This window comes from Chelonoidis abingdonii, chromosome 3, assembly GCF_003597395.2.
Source record: "Chelonoidis abingdonii isolate Lonesome George chromosome 3, CheloAbing_2.0, whole genome shotgun sequence".
Lineage (NCBI taxonomy): Eukaryota > Metazoa > Chordata > Testudines > Testudinidae > Chelonoidis > Chelonoidis abingdonii.
In genome coordinates, this window is record NC_133771.1 from 141,748,302 (window position 1) to 141,768,633 (window position 20,332).

At 38.3% G+C, this 20,332-nt stretch overlaps 1 protein-coding gene across 3 annotated transcripts in view; it reads left to right on the forward strand.

The window, feature by feature from the left end:
- The window catches only part of RYR2 (ryanodine receptor 2), a 749,362-nt gene that overhangs the window by 635,884 nt on the left and 93,146 nt on the right, over window positions 1-20,332 (forward strand). For all 3 annotated transcript variants that reach the window (XM_075064183.1, XM_075064184.1, XM_075064185.1), the window contains 4 exons: window positions 6,015-6,114; window positions 7,778-7,857; window positions 10,407-10,483; window positions 15,300-15,373. In XM_075064183.1, coding sequence (XP_074920284.1) covers window positions 6,015-6,114; window positions 7,778-7,857; window positions 10,407-10,483; window positions 15,300-15,373 — 331 coding nt within the window. The remainder of the gene's footprint in view (window positions 1-6,014; window positions 6,115-7,777; window positions 7,858-10,406; window positions 10,484-15,299; window positions 15,374-20,332) is intronic.

Here is a 20,332-nt window from a genome sequence, read left to right on the forward strand (position 1 = left end):
TCTCTTTCATTTTCTCCCTTTTTATCTCCTGGTAACTACCACAGATTAGGACCCAGGAAAGTAAGCACATAGGCATTCTCAGCATGCCTGGTAAAAGTAGCCATTTTTAGCATAAATGCCTAGACTAGCCACGTTTTGGTTTTATCATTAATATTTGTTGAGTGTCAGCATGTGTGGCAAAAAATACAAAGGAAGACATGGTTGTGCTCCAAGAAGCTTATAAGAATGGTCTTCATAATCTTGAAGAGTTCTTGCCACTTTACACATATAACTTTGTCATTCTTTTCCATATACATACATTCAGTCATGATGATTGAATTGTTCACAAATCATATGTGTACAGTACCCAATACCCTACCACATTCATATTGTATACAGCACACCAGATCAAAGTAAAAATCCCAGAGGAAGTCTTCAAAGTTTGAGGCAGTCACTGACTCACAAATAGTGCATGTACCAATATTTTGAAACTTACGTGTTTAGTGACATTCCCCCCACCCCGCTGTTCTATCAAGATTTTGACATCATGGAGCAGTTGCGAATAATTTGTCTTTCTGGGGAGGAGAGATGGGAAGAATTTTTAAATAGAAAAAACAAAGTATAAAAAAGAAAGCTCTGCAAGTAGAGGAGGACATCATTTTTTATAATTGCGGAGAATATTTTTACTATGGAGTTCTCTTTCAAGATGAATCTACTGTACTTTAATGATATGTGTACCTGCCTGTAGGTTCTAATTAGATAGTCTCTGAATTTGCTTTTACCTCCCTCATTCTCATTCTTTGTCATCTGTGCTTTGAAAAATTCCTTTTGTGTTATGTTATTCTGTATAATGCTAGCAGGACTCCAATGTAGAAAAGATGTTTCAACTCAGCTGAGTATTATCTCAATAATGTATTTTAACAAGAAGAACAGCTAAATCTGGTAGGACCAGACTTCCAGGAGAAAGAGATAGCAATACTTAAATTATTTTTGTCAAGCAGAATGGGAAAAGTTTATTTTATCTTACACACACGTGCATACACACACACACACACTTCTGAAGCCTACATTTTAAGCTTTGAGTAGTCACTGGGTTATAGTCCATTTACTTTCCCTGTGTATATTTCAAAATGTGTAATTTAGGATTAAAAACAGACTTACTCCAGAGAACATAATGTAGAATGAAGGAAATTTAAAGGTTTAACAGAAAGATTTTTTTAAGACCCCCTGCATAGCAACCGCTGAAATAAATGAACATTTTGCTTGTGTAAGCACTGCAGTAGGATTTATTCTCTGCATTGGCTTGTCTCCACCATACAAGATGGGGGAGACTTTTAGTGCTGTATGGGAGAGGAAATCTTGGAAAGCAGATAACATGAGGATAAATTAAAGGAGATGTGATCATTGCAGAATGAGATGGAGGTAACTGTTTCTTTTCCTTTTTGTCTTCTCTCAGGTTATTCTATTTTAATCTTCCATTTATGTATTTCAGCAGAGAATCCTGTGGCACCTTATAGACTAACAGACGTTTTGGAGCGTGAGCTTTCGTGGGTGAATACCCACTTCGTCAGACGCATTGTGGTGGTATTCACCCACGAAAGCTCACGCTCCAAAACGTCTGTTAGTCTATAAGGTGCCACAGGATTCTCTGCTGCTTTTACAGATCCAGACTAACACAGCTACCCCTCTGATACTTATGTATTTCAGTTATTTCAGACTTTCAGAATGTGTTCATAACTTTTTATAAAGTCTTATAGGTACTTAGCTCCTGCTACTATAACAGAATTCCTGGTTGGCTATCTCTGGGACTTGAAGCTAAGCCTCTGGATTAATAGCACAAGTGTCAGCTGCTTGAGCTAAGGGGCCAATTCCATTAGCTCAAAGGCAGTAGTAGTAGACTGCAACCTTCCTATGCGAGGTAGCTACTAGAAAGAGACAAAGAGCCATGCTGTGTTAGTATATAATATTCCAGAGCTCCACTCTTGTCAGTTCCTGCTCATGTGTAATATCAACTGGCTCCCTACAGTACTTCCTGCTTTAATGTTTTAACTTAAAATTTTACCACCCCCTTGTTTGCCATATATGAAAGTTTGGTCCAAATTAATCCCAGGTATGAACCCAGATTTTTGATTGAAAGATCTATGAGGCTTTATAGATTTATTTACAATAAACTGCATCAAATCAAATTTGCTTTTCAGTCCCTTGATAACAACTGCAAAGAATTAGGCTTAAGCAGTCATAGAACTATTAAAGAATAAATTATGCTTTATTCAGAGAGAAGCGTAAGTATATCTTTCTGTTGGGCTTAGTCCGCTACACTATCATTTAAATGAATGTCTTATGCCTCCTGAAGAAAATAAAGTTGTAAAGCCCTTAGAAACCCACAAGTTGCTGTAAATAACATAACATCTATCACAGTCTTTCCTCTCAGATAATAGGTAAGTAACCAGAGACATTATGGGATTTTTCAAGACCATTTGTCAGTATGCAGTGCCAGTGGCTTGAAAGATGACTACTGAAAATTGGAAAGTTAATAAACCGTGAATTAGGAATTTCAGTCACATCTGTGGTCCTTGGAAGAGACACTGAGAACAAAATGAAATGAAGATAGAATCCAGACCTCTTGCTTTGGGTCTGCTGATTGCTGATTGCACAGATTCCCGAGGCACTTATCCTACAATGACCAATGCCACTACTAAGAGGGAAAGTCAAATGAAAGTAACATTCTCAGTAGTAGACTTCTTTTCTAATAATTCCAGTCAACCTCTTCTTCAGCAAGGACCTAGAACTTATACTCTAAAACCAGCCTGTCCAAAGCATTTGCAAATAGCCATTCTTCTTACAGACTAATGGCAGTGCCACTTCCTAATTTTGAAATATATGACCAGAACGGCCTTTAAACAAGACTTCTTTCTTCTAGCATCCAACTCAGTGAATAAAAATATTATTCCTTCATTAGGGATCCAAAATCACTAGCTTCTTCACAAAAGAGCAAACTCCTCGTGATATTTTGAAGTGTAAATATAGACCTACATGAAGAAAACTGCTTGCACTAAGCAATAAAACATTTGGGTTATCTTAGTGTTCTGAATATCTATAGTCCACAGTACAAGAAAGAAACAAACCAAGCACACAATCCAAAGAAATGAGCAAGTAACATCATAAATCTTGGGCATACACTTACCCACAGAAAATATTTATAGGCATGTAAAGTTTAGACAGTATAAATTGTCTTCCTGTACTGAAGAGTTGGTTGTTAACATTAAAAATGTCAACATTTGCCAGCAATTACAAACTTCTAATATTTTTATGTACTGTAATTATTACATATTCTAAGATAAGTAAAAGTATAATATATCAGACATCACTGTAGCATGACTATAAGTAAATTATTTTTTAGTTGTGATAGAAATACAGGGCAGATATAGTGTCTACCTTTGCCATATGATTGCTTTTTACCTATTAAAATATGAGGATGAAACAGAAAAAAATGTCTAAGTTTTGAACAGACTCTACTTCTGATGAAGATAATGACGAAGGAGCCTCCTAGCTCATGCACAGCCTTGCTGGGGAAAGCCTTCAGGGTGAAAATCCACATATGTACACTTCTCAGTGTTCTTGATTCATTTATAGAATATAACTTAAGATCACACAACAAACAACTGATTTTTTTTTTTTAGTGTCAGAGTTTTAAAAATATCCTTTCTGTGAAATGTTGATATTTTTTTATTATACCAGACTTTTCTTTTAGCATGATTTTTTGTGTGTGGTTGTGATGGTGTGATGAATGAGATCAAATTAACTCGTTAAGCTAATACCTTATCAGGCTTCCTTCAGATCAGCCAGACTGAACACAATTAAACACAACTGCCAGCCTTATAGCTGGCTCAGTAGTAGCAACTGCATCTAGGAATGTGGACACTGCAGAGAAGTGATAATACCTAAACAGGACACCTAATGGTCTAGCATACTTTTTGTCCTCCTGGCAGTTTGTCTTCTCTCCTGAGCCCATGAACACACATGCTCCTTCATTGTCTAGAGAAAGGTGCACCAGAAAATTTAGCCAGGCTGAGAGGGGAAATTTGAGTTTTGGAAGCTCTTATCCAAGGACTGATCATCTTCATATCTTGTTTTTGCTGGACTGCTCTGCCATTGGCAACTATCTGAATGGCTGAGTTTCCCAGAGGGAGATACAAAATCCCTGAAGTTTATTTCTCTCCAACCTGGTTTTAAACCCTTTTGACCAAGCTTCTTCCTGCCTCTCTTTTGTTGTGTAACTGCAGGCGTCATATCTACCCATTCTCTTGATCTCTTGGTCTGTAGATGGAGGGAAAGCTCCATGTTACTGTGCTTTCCTCATCAGGCTGTCAACAAAATGTCCTTTTATAATAAACCTGGGCCTGAAGACAAAAGTAAATAAGTGACTCTTGCAATGGAAGAGAGAAAAAAGATTGTTGGGTCTAAAAATAAATGAAGGAAAATGTAAAGGAAAAATCAAATGTTCATCAAGTTTCCGTGACATCTGAAGCAGATGAAAATATTTTGTTGCAGCTTTATTGAAACTGTGTTGTAATGATTATTTGGTTTTGTGTAATGATTATTTGGTTGTGTGTACGTGTATGGTTTTGTTCTGTTTTTTAATTCACAGGAAGAGGTTTAAACATGAAGGCAAACCTTTCAGACGTTAGCATGGCTCCACATAAAGCAAAGCTGCCATATTTCTTTTTCTTTTCTGTGCCTCCATTTCAACTTATCACATAATTTAAGGGAAAAGTTTAACCACAGGAACTCCAACTGTAGTATGAAAAAAAAAACTTGATGAATTTTGTTTCCGCAGCATGATATTATCAAAGATTTAAGAAACAAATTTGCCAGCCTCAGCAAGACCTCTCTGGTAACAGCATAAATGTCTGTGTTGGTTTGCTTTTGATTTAAAGGTTTCTTTTTTCATTCATTTGAACCCATTTCTATTTTATACCTCTTTTTAGTTTTTATTTTTCATAGTCTGTATCTAGCAAGCCTTCATTTTTTAAACCTCTTCCATCTTTCAGTGTCTATTTTCTGTACTTTGGATGGAAAGTTTATGGCAGCAAAGCTGTCACTCTGGCTACTTCTGCTGCAGCTGTTCCTGCTCTTAGGTTATACATGTTTTGGCCGTTGTGTTTTTGGGCATGATACTAATTGATGGTGTCATGCCCCATTGACTACGCTTTTCTACCATGCCATCTGATGGACTCGCAGTCATAGGGTTCTATGCAACTTCCATTTTGCAACTTACACTGCTTAGTCATTTTCAATTCTCCAGCAAACTTCAGTTAAGCTTGTGAAAGCTCATATCCACCTGGAATTAGCTGTGCTTCTTTGTTTTCTGTTTACGTTTTCAGTAGTTTAAATAATGGAGAACAAACTTCAGCCATTGCTCAAGCAGCACCATGCAGTACCGTTTGTTGCCACTAGATAATGCAAAATATAAAGGCACAATGTATTCTGTCTAATATCCTTTTGGGATATGTTGTGGGTTGGGGAAACCTATCTTATATTATAAGTCAGCATCTTACTTGAAATATACAACACTGCCTATTATTCTTTTTTAAACAAATTTTCCCAGATGAATGAAACTCCCAATGAAGCTATTCTGTCAGTCAGGGACAATTGTCACCTCAAGATCCGTGTGCTGAGCAGTATCAAGTTATGGTCATGCTGTAGAAGATTATTAAGAGAGTATAAACTGTTGCACAAAAACATAGCACAGAAGTGCAAGTTTGATACATGCAGTACATATATACTGTGAATATGGACCAAATGATTTACAATTGAGAGAACTCCTTCCCGATAAACAAAGGACTAAAAGGATAAAAAGAAAAACACAAAGGGAAATATTGAACATGTTAAATATTTGTTCAGTAGCATTGTGTGTGCGTTGAATAGGTCTATGATGTTGCAATAGAGCCCATATACTAAGAGATAACAAAAAATCTTTGGCGAGCTGATGGTCATTGAAGTCCTCAATTTAAATGATTGGAATTTCTGTTCAGGAAAAAGAAATGGAAAAACAGAAGCTTCTGTACCAGCAAGCAAGACTGCATGATCGGGGTGCTGCAGAGATGGTACTTCAAACAATCAGCGCCAGCAAAGGTAAAGACCTACTGCTTACGTACATATAAAATCTTCTTTGGGATTATTTTTTAAAGATTTGTTGGCTCTAGAACTTGCTCCTTATAATTATTGGTGGCTATACCTTAAATTAGGTTCATTTTCAAATAAATACATCTCTACCCCCATATAACGCTGTCCTCGGGAGCCAAAAAATCTTACCACATTATAGGTGAAACTGTGTTATATCAAACTTGCTTTGATCTGCCAGAGTGCGCAGCTCCCCACCCCCCCGAGCACTGCTTTACCATGTTGTATCCAAATTCGTGTTATATTGGGTCGCGTTATATCGGGATAGAGGGGTACCTCAAATTTAGGTGATCATTAGAAGTTGATCCTGCAAAAGTTTTCTAAAAAAAAATCAGAAGAAATTTTCTTGTGGTATTTTTGCATTCCTGGCCCTGGTTGGAGCCCAGATGATGTAGAGATGATTGAGAGTTCATAGCTGTGCACTGGGAATGTGTAATCACAAAGTGGGGCTCCAGAATTATCAGGATTTGTGTGTCTGTGCACTTAGCACAGGCTCTGATTTTTTTTTCTGAACAAGTTCCCCCATGCCCATTTATAATCTGTTCATCCCCTGCTTCGTCCATATCCTTTCACTGTATATTGCTAAGAAGTATAACTTTTTAGGCTTCTGTTCATCAGGCCTATGGGTGCAGTTTGGGAGGAAGGAGGGGGGTATTGCCCCCCCCCAACTGCAAGTCTCAGGCAGGTGTGGAATTTGCCCTCCCATGCGTGGCCTCATTGGCTGACTGGAGCTGCCTCACCAAATATAGAAGTCAAACTACACCTACGATTAGGCCCCATCTTTCACCAATCATTTTTCCTACCTCTCTGTGCTGTGTCTACTGCACTATTACTTAAACAACTCTCTCCTTCATAAGCAGAACTAACCAATTTCCTCTAGCTACTATATTTAAATTCTTCACTTCACAGTTAGTCCTTGAGGAACTGTCAAAGTTTTGTCTGTGTGGGCATACAGTAAGAACACATTGTTAAACTGACATGCCAATTTTAAATTGTGCATCCAACCTCAGAACCAGCTGCTCAAGGCTGTCATGACTGAAGAGTAATTTATATTCTTTGATGACAATTCTTCATGTCTTTCATCTTTTCTTTCCTTTTTTTATACAGTTTTTATCTATTAATTCTTAGAGGGTATGAGGGCTAGTCTACACCAGATGTGCTACATCTGTGCAGCCGTGCCGCTATCGCATGTCTGGTGAAGATGCTTTATGCTGATGGGAGAGAGGTCTCCCATTGGTATAATTACTTCACCTCAGTAAGAGGTGGTATCTGTGTCAGTGGGAGAGCGTCTCTTGTGACATAGTGCTATCTACACCGGTACCTAGGTTGGTGTAACTTGCATCACTCAGAGAGATGGCTTTTTCACACCCCTGAGCAACTTAAGTTATATCATGAAGCAGTAGTGTAGACCTGCCCTAAATCACACAGTAGATATAGTGAAGGAAAAATGTGTGTGTCTTTTTTTTTTACAAGAGAGATTATTTAAATGATTCTCTCCTGTAAACTGCTATATAAATGACTCCATGCTGTGCACATCCTAAGGCAGGGTAAGTTAGTAGAATAGGTTGGTTTATTTTTTAAATATGAACTAAAATAATAGTTTAATATTTTCAAGGTGAGATGGGTCCCATGGTTGCCGCCACCTTAAAGCTTGGGATTGCCATCTTAAATGGAGGAAATTCTACAGTTCAACAGGTAAAGTGTTTGAGTGTAAACTTCCGTTCTATCCAATCTATTCTATGTAGGTTCTTAATAGACATTTGTCACTGTAGTATCTGAATGCTTTCCAGTAGCACATTAAGTGCTGTGACTAACATTTGTCATGCGTTATGTGTTCTGCCTTCCTCTCCTGAAGGAGAGAAGTGTACAGTGGCATTTCTTGTTTTTTGTTTTGATTGTTTTTTAAATATACATGTTGCTGTGTGTTTATATGAAAGCAGGACATGTCAAAGAAATGGAGCTAACATTTGGAGTGGAAGGCAGTTAGGTTTGTGATGGTCCTTCACTCCTGGGGGAGTTAACGAGTCTCAGACTGGCCCCCTTAGACGGTTTTATCCCACACACAGATGAGCTTTACCTTTATTATACAGGGTTTATATTTATTTATATTTTGCTTCTTTTTGCTTCTGAACTTCATGACTCCTTTACATTTAACTGGCTTGATTCACCACTGTATTATTCCACTTAGCTGGTGTAATCCCAGATGTTCCAATTGATTTAAATGGAGTTACCTGTGCAAAAAACTGGAGCAGTGGTATCTGGTGCCCAAAATAAGTGGTGTGGATGTGGGTCTGGCTGTGGCTGGCCATTAGTTACACTGTCCTTCACCCTCCACTTCCCAAATAAAATCAGCTAACTAAACAATTGAGATCTCTTCCCTCTCCCTCAATATATAAATTCTCCCGCCTATCCTCTCCATGATTTCTCTTCTACCATTCCAACCACTGGTCCCCTGCTCCTCTTGAAAATGAGCAAGCAGCCATTCTCTGTGCTGCCCCTCCCCTTTTGCCACCCCGCTCCCGACTCCTGCTTCCTTTTTCAATCCTACCTTGCCAGGCCAGAGACTCCCCTGCTTTGCCTTTTCTCTTCAGGCACAGGCACCTACCTGCTGCCTCCTTGAAATCCCAGACTGGCAAGTTGCTTACTCCCTCACCTGCAGCTTTTCCCTCTTTGGGCCCCTGGTGCTGTTCGAGGTGAGGAGGAGGTCTGAGCTGGAAGTGCACTTATATTCTATACTCTTTGAGTCTAAAGTTTTTTAGCCCTAAAAGGTATTGAACAGGAAGCCTTTAAGCATGGGTCAGTCTATTACTGCACTATAATTACATCTAGACAAACTGTGTCACAAGAACATTAGGGTTGCAGAATCAAGCACCCAGAAGTTAATTAAATGCCAGAATTAAGGTTGTGTGTGCAAAAAACCTACATTAAAAACATAACCATTTCATCCTAGGGAATCATATTGTCCCCCAGCATGGATCCTCAGCAGGGTTGGGATGTTCAGAACCACAGCACAGTCCTCTACCACTTGAGTGAAGAGAGTAACTTGTAGGATAACAGTTTATCCTCTGTGGACCTGCCACCAGTGGGGTTTGGAGAGACACACTTTGATAATGGAGATGGCACATAGTAACTGTGAGATGATTGAGCATGCGCAGTGCAGATAAAATCCACATGATTTATCTAGCATCCTATAATAAGTTTCTACTTAGCAAATGCTTATAATTTGGTCAAATTTGGTTGAGTTTTTGTATGGATGGCAAAACACCCGTCCCTGATGCCTCTGTGATGCTGCTACCAAATTTCAAGTCCCTGTTTCCAAGAATGAAGATGTAGTAGCTTCTCAAAGAAACAGTGGTAAGATATTTTTAAGTCTACCTCATTCTCTGAGATGCTGAACTGTTCTAGTTTGGAAAAGTTTTAAGCAACCAAAAACCGGGTCTGATAAAGGAAAGTGTTTGGCAACCTTAACAAAGGTAGTGTTTCCTGCACGACCTATAATAAATCTTCTTAACAATAATAGGTCAGCAAAGGATAGTGTGATGAATCTGCTGATGCTCTTCTGGCTCCTCAGTGGAGAGTGGCAGTGTTTCAAGAAGGGTGGGGGACAGTAGTGTAGCAGGGAGATGGTTTGAGCAGATTGTGAGACCTCAAATGATACCTTACAAGAGATACCTTGTACAAAGTTTATTATAATAGGGTTCAGACAGAGGGGTATATTCTGTGACAGTTATTCAATCTGAATTTGTAACACTGCAATATCATTCCATGTAAATTATTTTTTTCATATCAGTAATTCTATTTAAACTGTCATCACCAAAATGACAGAGAATCTTCCAAATACTTTTAAAAAGAAATAACAATTTCTTCTTTCTTTCTTTCCTTCCAGCTTGTTAGAGAAATAGGTTAACTTGTAGTTTGTGTGTGTGCATGTATAGAATGAACTAGCAGAAAGCTAAGTCAAAGATTAGATTTTGCATTTAGTTCTGAATGTGCTGAGGTTAGTGATTGTTGTTGTTTACTATAATTCCTTAAAAAGTGTCCACGTCATGGTGGCAGCCTCCTCTGGAAGGTTTGGTCGGTGACAAAATATCCGCCTGACTTGTAGTTCGAGGGTTTTTGTCAATTGGTCTGTTCCATCTAATTTATAAATGCCATCAAAATTTTTTCACAAGACTGTCTCATTGGCATAGAATAACACATACCCAATGATTTAACATTTATACTATGTGTTTTGTTTGCTGTAGAAAATGCTCGACTACCTCAAGGACAAAAAGGATGTGGGCTTCTTTCAGAGCCTTGCTGGTCTTATGCAGTCATGTAGGTAAGAAAATATTTATTATAATACATCTATTATTTTGTATCTAGATTCTTTTCTACAGGATTTGTAATATCAATATAATGTTGGAAGAATTACCTGGTGAGACAGGAAGGGTAAATATGCCAGGAGTGTGCACATGCCCACGCACACAAAATTGTTTTCCTAGGGTTTTAACAACAGTAATCTTCTATGATGCTACGATAGTGGGACTATGCTTATCTCCAGCTTTCAGGCAGAATGACATAAACCATTGTCCTTGAATATTTGTACCCCACTTTTGATCCCCTATGACTAATTTCCCAGCTACTTACCTTGCAGGCTGCCATGACTTATTCCCTGATTTCAATGTACCCAATTCTGCCTCTCTTACAACAAATAGTACCTTATTTCCTGATTTAGTCCATTGATGTTTACAGGCTGTGAAAACATTTGGAAATGTCTGCTCACCATTTCCCACTCACGTTTACAGTCTAGGGATATTGGATTTTTGGATGTTTTGTGCAAAGAGTGCACTGCATCTGTGCCCTGTGAGGTGAATTGGATTTGATTTGATTTGGGGGTGAAATTTAAAGTGGTGGTTCTGACATATAAATGATTTATGATTTGAGTCTTGTCTACTTTAGCCACAACCTCTCTCCTCACATGATGATATGACATTTGTAGTCGACTGATGTGTCCAAGATAACAGCCTGCAGAGTTAGTAGTAAGGCATTGTCAGTGAGGGGGCCTTGGCTCTGGAACTTATCTACTCCCATTCTCCAACAGAGCCCAGATTTGAATACCTTCAAGGAACTCTGCAAGGGTCGTTTCCTCAAGAATTCCAGGGAGGCTTCTGTGTGGGGATAGAGTTAGTAGAATTTTGGAAGGCGGAGAAGGGAATTAAGTCATTTGTTATGGAGTGGACTGGAGGACAGTCTGTGGTCTTTTTGCAGGTTCATGTTCCTGATTGTGTTTGTAATAGTATAAAGACACTTACATAAAAAGTTAAAATTGAGCCCAGTTCACTGTTACAGTATGACTGCTATGTTCCAGGCTGGTGAAAAACATCCCTAATCCTGATTTATCTGGCTGCTGGAAGATTCCCTTTTGCACCATCTGCTGCATGGCAGATGTCCTAGGACTTGGACTACCTACTATATTATTTTTTCTTCCTGAACAAAAATAGCTGTTTAAGTATTTTTTCATTAAAAGTAGAATATTTTGGGATGATAACAATGGTTATGAAGTTTTTGAAAAATATAAAGCTCAATTTGACAAAGAAAAAAATAAAATATGAAGTTTTCGTCAGAAAGTTACAACCCATCTGGGATTGCAGATCACCACCTTTGTTATGTTATCCAAAGAACAAAATAATTGTTACAATGAAAATCCCTGCACTGAGGTAGATGAGCCATAGACTTATGATAAATAGAGCCATATAATTTCTTCTCTGTGTGGCTCAGAGGAGAGCAGGTTATGAAGTAGGGCACAGTGAACTAAACCCAGGGAAGGCAGGCGATGGAGCCATTCTGACATGAACTCTCTCTTCCCCAAACCTACAGAATTCCACGGCACTTTCTGCACCCTGAGGGCAATGGTGGAGCTAGTGAAAAGCTTCTCTATCTTGAATGTTTCCTTCAGGTCTCTACGGATTGATGAGTTGAAATCCACATGATAGTAAATACTTCCTAAACCACCATAACTTACAATTGACTTTGTCTATTTTGCAGAAGATGGTGGGGTGGAGGTGCTAGTGGTAGCACATATCCCTCAGGAGTTTGCTGCTTGGGATTAAGCAGCCTAAAGAATAGAGATTGTCAGCAAAACAGGCATCTATCTCCAACTCATTGAAAAATATTTAATTCAAAGTTATTTGAAAATTTCCATTCAAAAGGGTTAGGCAAAATGAAATAATATTTTTTTCTTTCTATTCATATTGACACCTCCCCCCCACACACACAACAGAAACAAAATGCAAATTTAAGTTTAACTTCCCATCAATAATAATCAAAATTCTATAGAAAATGACGTTTTTGCCACCAAAAAAAAACAACCCCATTTTTGATGGAAAAATATGTCAGTAAAAAAATATATACCTAATCATCTCTACCACAACAATGTAGAGATGTTGGCACTGGATTTCCCAGTGCATCAGAGTACATCTGCATGGTACTACAGACCTTTAAACATCTTAATAAACCAAAATAAGTTGAAAATGTAAAAATACATTGGTTGATATGAAGGGAATAGTCCTATATGGCTGGGGGGGGGAGGATAAAAACTGCTGCAGAAGGGTCAGTGTGGTTACTGACTCATTCCCTAGGAATGCAGGGTTTGAAGGGGGAAGATCTACACCTGAAGCCAGAGGTGAAAGAACTTAAAGGACTTACTGGTTCGCTGGAGTTCTGAGCAGGGAGTGGGGCCTCAACCAGAAGGGGTTGGTGTTTAGATTGAGATTTAAAGGATTCCCGGGGTCCGTCTGCAGTAGTGACAGCTGGGAGCCCCGGACCCTTTATATCACTGCTGGAGCTACCAGATGCAGAGGTGGCTGGGAGCCCTGGGACTTGGGGGCCATTCAAAGGGCCCGGGGCTCCGACTGCTGCTACTACAGTGGATCCCAAGGCCCTTTAAATCTCCGCCTGAGCCCTGCTGCCAGAGTTCCAGGATAGTGGCAGCAGCTGGGGGCTCGGGCAGTGATTTAAAGGGCCTGGGGCTCCCAGCTGCTGCTACTGCAGTGGAGCCCCAGGCCCTTTAAATTGCCGAAGGAACCTCGGGGGTCCCGGCTGCCACCGCAACTCCGGGGCTCCAGCAGCAGGGCTCTGGCGGCAATTTAAAGGGCCAAGGGCTCCAGCCACTGCTGGGAACCCCAGGCTCTATAAACAGGGGCAGCTCCAGGCCCCAGCACACCAAGTGCGTGCTTGGGGTGTATCATAGCTTTCCTACTCAGATTTGTACCTTAGCATTCATAACCTGAGAAGCTAGCATGAACCCCTCTAAGCTTAATTATCAGCTTAGATCTGATCTCGCTGCCACCAGCCAAAAATTCCAGGGTTTTGGCTCCCTCTGGTCTCCCCAAAACCTTCCCTGGGGGACCCCAAGACTCAGAGGCTCTGAGTCTCACAACAAAGGGAAATAAACCATTCCCCCCACCTCTCTCCCACCCAGAATTTCCTCTCTGGGCTAACCTGAGAGTTACTGATGCAACCTCTTTACATCACAATACCAAGAAGCATGTCTCCTCTCTTCCACAAAGAGACAAACCCAAAGACAAGGAAACAGAAAAGATTCTATCTCTCTTCCCCCTTAGCTTCTTCCCGCCCTGGGACACTAGGAGAGTTAAACACAGAGAGCAGTTTCCCCCTCCCCCCTGTCTTTCCTTTCTCCCACCAATTTCCTGGTGGGTCAACTAGAAAAAAAAAATCAACAGGTCTTAAAAAGCAAAACTTTTAATAAAAAAAAAGAAGAAAGAATAGAATAACAGTTCTCTGTAATCTAGATGGTAAGATACAGGGTTTTCAACTTATAGAAAATGAATAAACAATAGAAAAGGGATAAACAGCCTTATCCAAAAACAATACAATTTAAAGTACTTATAGCCAAATACACATAAAGACTCCACCAGCCAGATACACAGATGCAAATACAGCAAAACAATTTAAAAGACTATACTTTTGCTAACTTTGTACTTACAACTGGGAAACAGAAGATTAGAAGGACTGGAAATAGACCCTCTCATAGCTGAGAGAGCCCAGAACAGACAAAGACCCAAGACCAAGAAAAACCCACAAATTCCCTCCCTTAAGCTGAAAAATCCAGTTTCCTGATTGGTCCTCTTGTCAGGTGTTTGGTTCCCTTTGTTAACCCTTTACAAGTAAAAGAAACATTAACCCTTAGCTATCTGTTTATGACAGGGTGGCAAGCCACAGGGGGCGCTCTGCCGGCACCGTGAAGGCGGCAGGCAGGCTGCCCTCGGCGGCTTGCCTGTGGAGGGTCTGCTGGTCCCGCAGCTTCGGTGGACCTCCCGCAGGTGTGCTTGGGGCGGCAAAATCTCTAGAGCCGCCCCTGCCTATAAATTGCCACTTGGAGAAGCTGGTCCAGTATGCCATACTGGGGCTTACCGGCTTACTTTCACCTCTTCCTGAACCCTCCCTTTTACATGGAGCAGGCTGAAGCAGGAGGACACACAGCACTTCAGCATGTCTCAGCCGCATGGCTTCAGCTGGAAGCAGAACAGTAAAAAAGGGGGAATCTCCCCAGGTAATTACGGCATAAACATGGGGTTACCTGCACTGTACACTTATCTGCCAGGTAGTCCCAGACATCCAATAATAAAGTTGCAGCCTGATTAAACCCGTGTAAAATGTCTCCTGTCCTCCTTTCGGTATGGCCACACAGTGACCTGGGTTTGGGTTTACACAGCTATGTAATTTCCCAGTAGATAATGGGGGAATATGTGTACACCCAAATAATAATGTATTATTTTTATGATATGTGAGATATATAGATAATATACATGTATTTTCTTTTTCAATAAATCATAATGAGCTACATTCTGCTATCATGTACATAGTAAATCCAGTGTAATTGAATTGACTTAATGGAGTTTCTCCAAATGTGCAACCGTGTAACTTAGAGCTGAATTTGGCTCATTGTTTTAAAAAAATGGTGTACCTGGCTTTAGTGACATTACATTTCAGTTATCTCCCAAACACTATTTTCCATCTTCCAGCTAAGATGATAATTATATTTCTAAGTTTAATTCCATCATTTTGAAAATCAACAAGATAAAATATTGGATTTATCAAAGACTCTAAATGCTATATTGCTTTTCTCATTGCAGCGTTCTTGACCTAAATGCATTTGAACGCCAAAACAAAGCAGAGGGCCTTGGCATGGTGACAGAAGAAGGATCAGGTATTATCATCTTATGAAAATAATCTTTTCCTTTTTACTGTTCTTCATCAAAACTGTATAGTTAAGGACCCTTGTAAATCTGCACCAAGATGTTTCAGAGTGAAGCTAAGATGATATTTCGTCAGATAGTTTATAATTTAACTGGCCTACTTTGGATTGTACTAGACAATAAAAGATCACTAGAGCACGTTTGAGAGTGAGGGAATGTCTCAGAGGAATGCAGTGTATCATTTTGAAGTAGCAAAGAAAATATTATGAGTAAATTTGAAAAGAGATTCCAATCACAAACAGCAGTGTTTATGTCAAAGAACTTAGAAATTCGTAACCAGTTTCAGCATAAAATAAAATGAAGGGCTCCCAACTGATTTGTTAAATTGTCTTTGGTTGAATGAAAAATAGACAATTTAGTAAGCAATAAATTAAATATCAGAGGTCACAGGAACAGAAGCTGCTGTTTGGAAGACATTTGTTGTGAAAGTTTCTATTTTACAAGTATTTCTGTGTAATTTGTCTTTTGGGGAAATATTCTGATATTTTATGTTTACTTATGATTTTGAAACAATTTGGGTTTTCTACCTTCTATGTTGTCAGTTCATTGTTAGTTTCTTTCTTTTGTCTCATAATGTGTTCTGTCATACTATTAGTGTGGTTGTCTGGAACCATTAGGTTTAGTTTTTTATGTGATTAATAGAGCTACCAAAGCACATTTTCTCTATTGCCAATTACATTCTTCATTCATAATATTTTTGTATGTTTAAATCCTACAACTAACTAATCCTTTTACATGTTTTTATTCTTAAAAACAAGGGAAAAAAGCTTGACTGCATATTCATTATTGTATTTTGGAGTTCATAATTCATACTTGCTTCACTGCATATGTCATTGGCTACTGTGCCTGTAGCTGTTTTACATGACATATTTCTTGATTGTTCAGGTGCTTGCATCACATTGTTTAATTTTACTGAATGCCTTTAAGACAGATCACAAGTACTTTTCTAAAATTATTCTCTTTCATCAGAAGTGCTCCCATAGCTTAATAAATTGTAGGTCATATCCTTCTTGCCTGACTCATTTGAGTAATCTCATTAAAGTCAATTTACATGAGTCAACTTTGGCCCCATTACTCTGGATTGTGCATTCACCAAGTGCTGTCTGTCTTATTAGGCGTAGGCTGGCTTGACCATCGCTTTCATGTTTCTCTGCAAATTATTCTCCAGAATGTTTGGACATTCTGGGCATAAGTTCCATTAATGTATATTTTTTAAATTATTATTAAGAATTTTGGTTTTTGAAATGGGCTGTTTGATACAGATCATTTTTCTTTTAATCGTCTACCAAAGTTATTAGAAATTACAAATTTTGCAAGCAACTCTAAGTGACTCTTTGACAACCACATAAGTGACTCTTCTCATATCAGAGTATTTTCATGCTTCCTCATCTTAGAATTTTTTGGTTTGTTTGTATTTGATCTTTCTCTTTAGTGCAGAACTAATTTGCCAAAACCAATACTGTGTATGTTTTGTTGCTGCTAAAAACAAATTCTCAACTTTTTTTTTTACTTTTTTCCTGTTTTCTTTTCTTTGAACTAAATGTCCTGTCCTCCCTTCCTCAGTCATCACTCATGAACGTGGTAATTATTAAAAACAAGCTGCTTTTTATTTATTTTTTCCTGTTGTTAGCCTTGTGTCAGCACTGTACAGCTCCTGAATACCATGAGGGTTTTTTGTTCCTATGAGGCTTTTAAACAAGTGGATTATTTTCTATTATCATAATTGTGTACTCCAAACTCTTCGGTTTTTATGCCAACTTTCCCCACTTCTTTGTTCTTCCTCCCTTTCTCAGGATTTGCACAGTAACTGGCACACTAGATGTAAGAGCAGCAAGCTTTTTTTTCATTTATTTAATTTTTTTTGTTTGGTTGTGGTCTTTTTAGTGGACCCAGTATTTGCAATGGTTGGATGTTTTTAAAATATATATATATATATATATATATATATATATATATATATCTGTATATATATATCTGTGTGTATATATATATATATATATATCTGTATATACAAACCTTTGCGCTGTAGTCCTCCTGTAGTATTTTTGTTGTGCATTTAATGTGGCTTTATCGCTGCATTGATTTTGTGCAATCACAGGAAATCAGTGGTGGATCCAGAGAGGGCTGGAGGTTGGGACAGAAAGGAGATGTTGGCTGCCACTGGCAGGTTTACACTATGTAGTCAGAATTCATTTTCTACTACAGTACTTCCCAAAGTAGCTGGTAGTTTATACTTAATAATAATAATAATAATAATATTAATAAAAACACCTCTGCTGTTTCTTTTCAGGGTTACAGCAGGATGTTACTAGTTATTCCTGATATTTTGGCACTTTGAGAGCTTTTCCATACAACAGAGAAAATATGTATCCCTTAGAGGCAAAGGATAACAATAATTAATCTGTCACTGAGCACACTCATTGTAATTCACTGAATATGAGTTATAGGCAGCCCAATGCCATTGGTATTTATGCCTGATAGCATTATGAAAGCCCAGCTATTGTGTCTGGAGGAGAAATTATAGAACCTGCTGTGAATGACTGCTAGATATTCTAGATTTTATGAAATAGCTGAGCTCACATAACTGCTAGCAATCCTACAAATACCTATCTAAAAAGTCATTCCAAGAGAGCACCAAAGTTTAGATTGGGTGACCCAGGGAGAATATATTTTTTCCATTCCATTTTACAGGACAGATACTTACTCCAAGATTCAGGAACATGTGGTTGATTGTTAGGGGAATGGAGTGAGGTCCAGAGTAGACAATATAATCTGTTCCTTGCTACTTCTACATTTGATGCAGAAATTTATCAATGAGTTGTTAACTTGTTATTACTGACTATGAGTCTGAGTCAGTTTTTACTCGTCAGTTGTAAAATCTCCTGTTGACTTCAATGGATGTAGGCTTTGACCTCTTAGTAGTGGTGGTGTTCTATGAAACTTGATTTCTTTTCCCATCTCCACATTGGCATTAGCAGAAAACTGTGCAGTGAGTCAAGATGGATGTAAGATCTATTGCCCTTTTCCAACTTTCTCTTTGTGCTATCCCCATCTAAGCTCCTTGTCCTGATTCCCCTTTCACTAGTACCACCTTCCTGTACAAAATCCTGGAACACCCACTGGTAAAAACACTGATGGTTCTTCAGCAAATGTGTTTCTTACTTGTTTTTGTGATGTACTTAATGTTGTACCTTTCTGTATGTACATTTGTTTTGATTGTCATGTTTCTTTTACCAAAAAAAGGTTCAAAATCAAAGTTGCGCAAATGTTCATTATCTCATCTGATGGTTTTCCATTTTTCATAACTCTCTCTGTCTATGCTGTCTCACCATGATCATGATAACCTTGAAAGTGATTTTTTCTCTCCTCCCAAAGCCCTTTCTTTAGTTGACAGATAATGGACTACATTTGTTTAATCTACACTTGTATTATCTCGCTAGTGTTGGGCACTCTTCTAGTACAGGATTTTTTTTCTTTTAACAAGACTTCAGAAAGAAACTTGAATATGTCCTTGGGTCAGACTGATTTTTCCTAAATTAGTTGGTGAGGCAACTTCTTTAAAAATTACCGGTACTTACCATTTGAAACACATACCCTCCTATATGACTGGTGTGGTTTGCATAAAATCATTATTGTTGTTTGTAATGTATGGTTAAATAGATCAACCTTACTATGCAGCAAGGAAAAGAGAGTTTGGGTCAGGCTACTGGAGTTCTGCTTTAGCCAAATACATTATCCCTGAAATACTAATCACTTTAAAATCTGTTGATATTATTAACAATAATGCTCTTGACACCTTTTATTTTAAAAATTTAAACTGCTTTAGAAATAATTAAGCCTCACAAACTCTGTAAGATAGATAATCATAATTATACTCATTTTATAGATGGATAAATAAAACAGTGAAATTAAGTGATTTCCCCAAGATGACATAGCAATTCATTTAACCAAGTTGGGAAAAGAACCCAGAAATTCTGACTTCCACTTTCTTCCTTTAACCATCAGACTGTGCAGCTATCCTGTTAAGAGTTTCAATAGAAGATTGATTAGCAGTCTCCTTAAAAAACATAGGATTACTACAATTATCTGAGATTGATTTCATTTTAATTGGAGTTAATATTCATATTCTTCATTTAATACAATCTCTACAATCTACTAAATACTAGTATGTTTGAAAAAAATACTAAGATTCAGAAGAACTTCTTTACTAACTTGAAAATAGATTTTATACCCATTTTTCATTTCATTAAACCTTTTGTGAATCTTGCCCTTTATTAGAGGAATATTATAATTGCATTTGACTGATCTCACTTGAGAGACAGTTTAGGAATAGTGCTATGGAATTTTAAATTACAAAGAATAACAGTACTTTATTTCTGATGCCTGACAGAATTTGCCATGTGCTGCAATGTCACCTTTGGTTCAAGATCAGTTGATTTTTCTCTTCAGAAGATTCACGAATTTCCACAACAGCATTTATACAGAAAGGACACTTAAACAGTAGTTGAGGGCTTCACAGGCAAAACTCTACTTGAACTCAGAGTGTTAGCATTCTGTTATAGACTTGTAATTGAAGCTCACAATATACAGTTGTTTTCTCAGCAGTATTGAATAATCCAATCATTTTTAAGCTATAAAATGGAATGAGGTTTGTTGTTAAAATTGTTAACTTTTAGAATGGTGTTCTTTAAGAACATAAGAATGACTATATTGATTCAGACCAATTGTCTATCTAGCCCAATATCCTGTCTTCTGACAGTGGCCAATGCCAGGTTCTCCAGAGGGAATGAACAGAACGGGTAGTCATCAAGTGATCCATCCCCAGCTTCTGGGAAACAAAGGCTCGGGACTCTTCAGAGCATGGTTTTGCATCACTGCCCATCCTGGCTAATAGTCATTGATAGACCTAT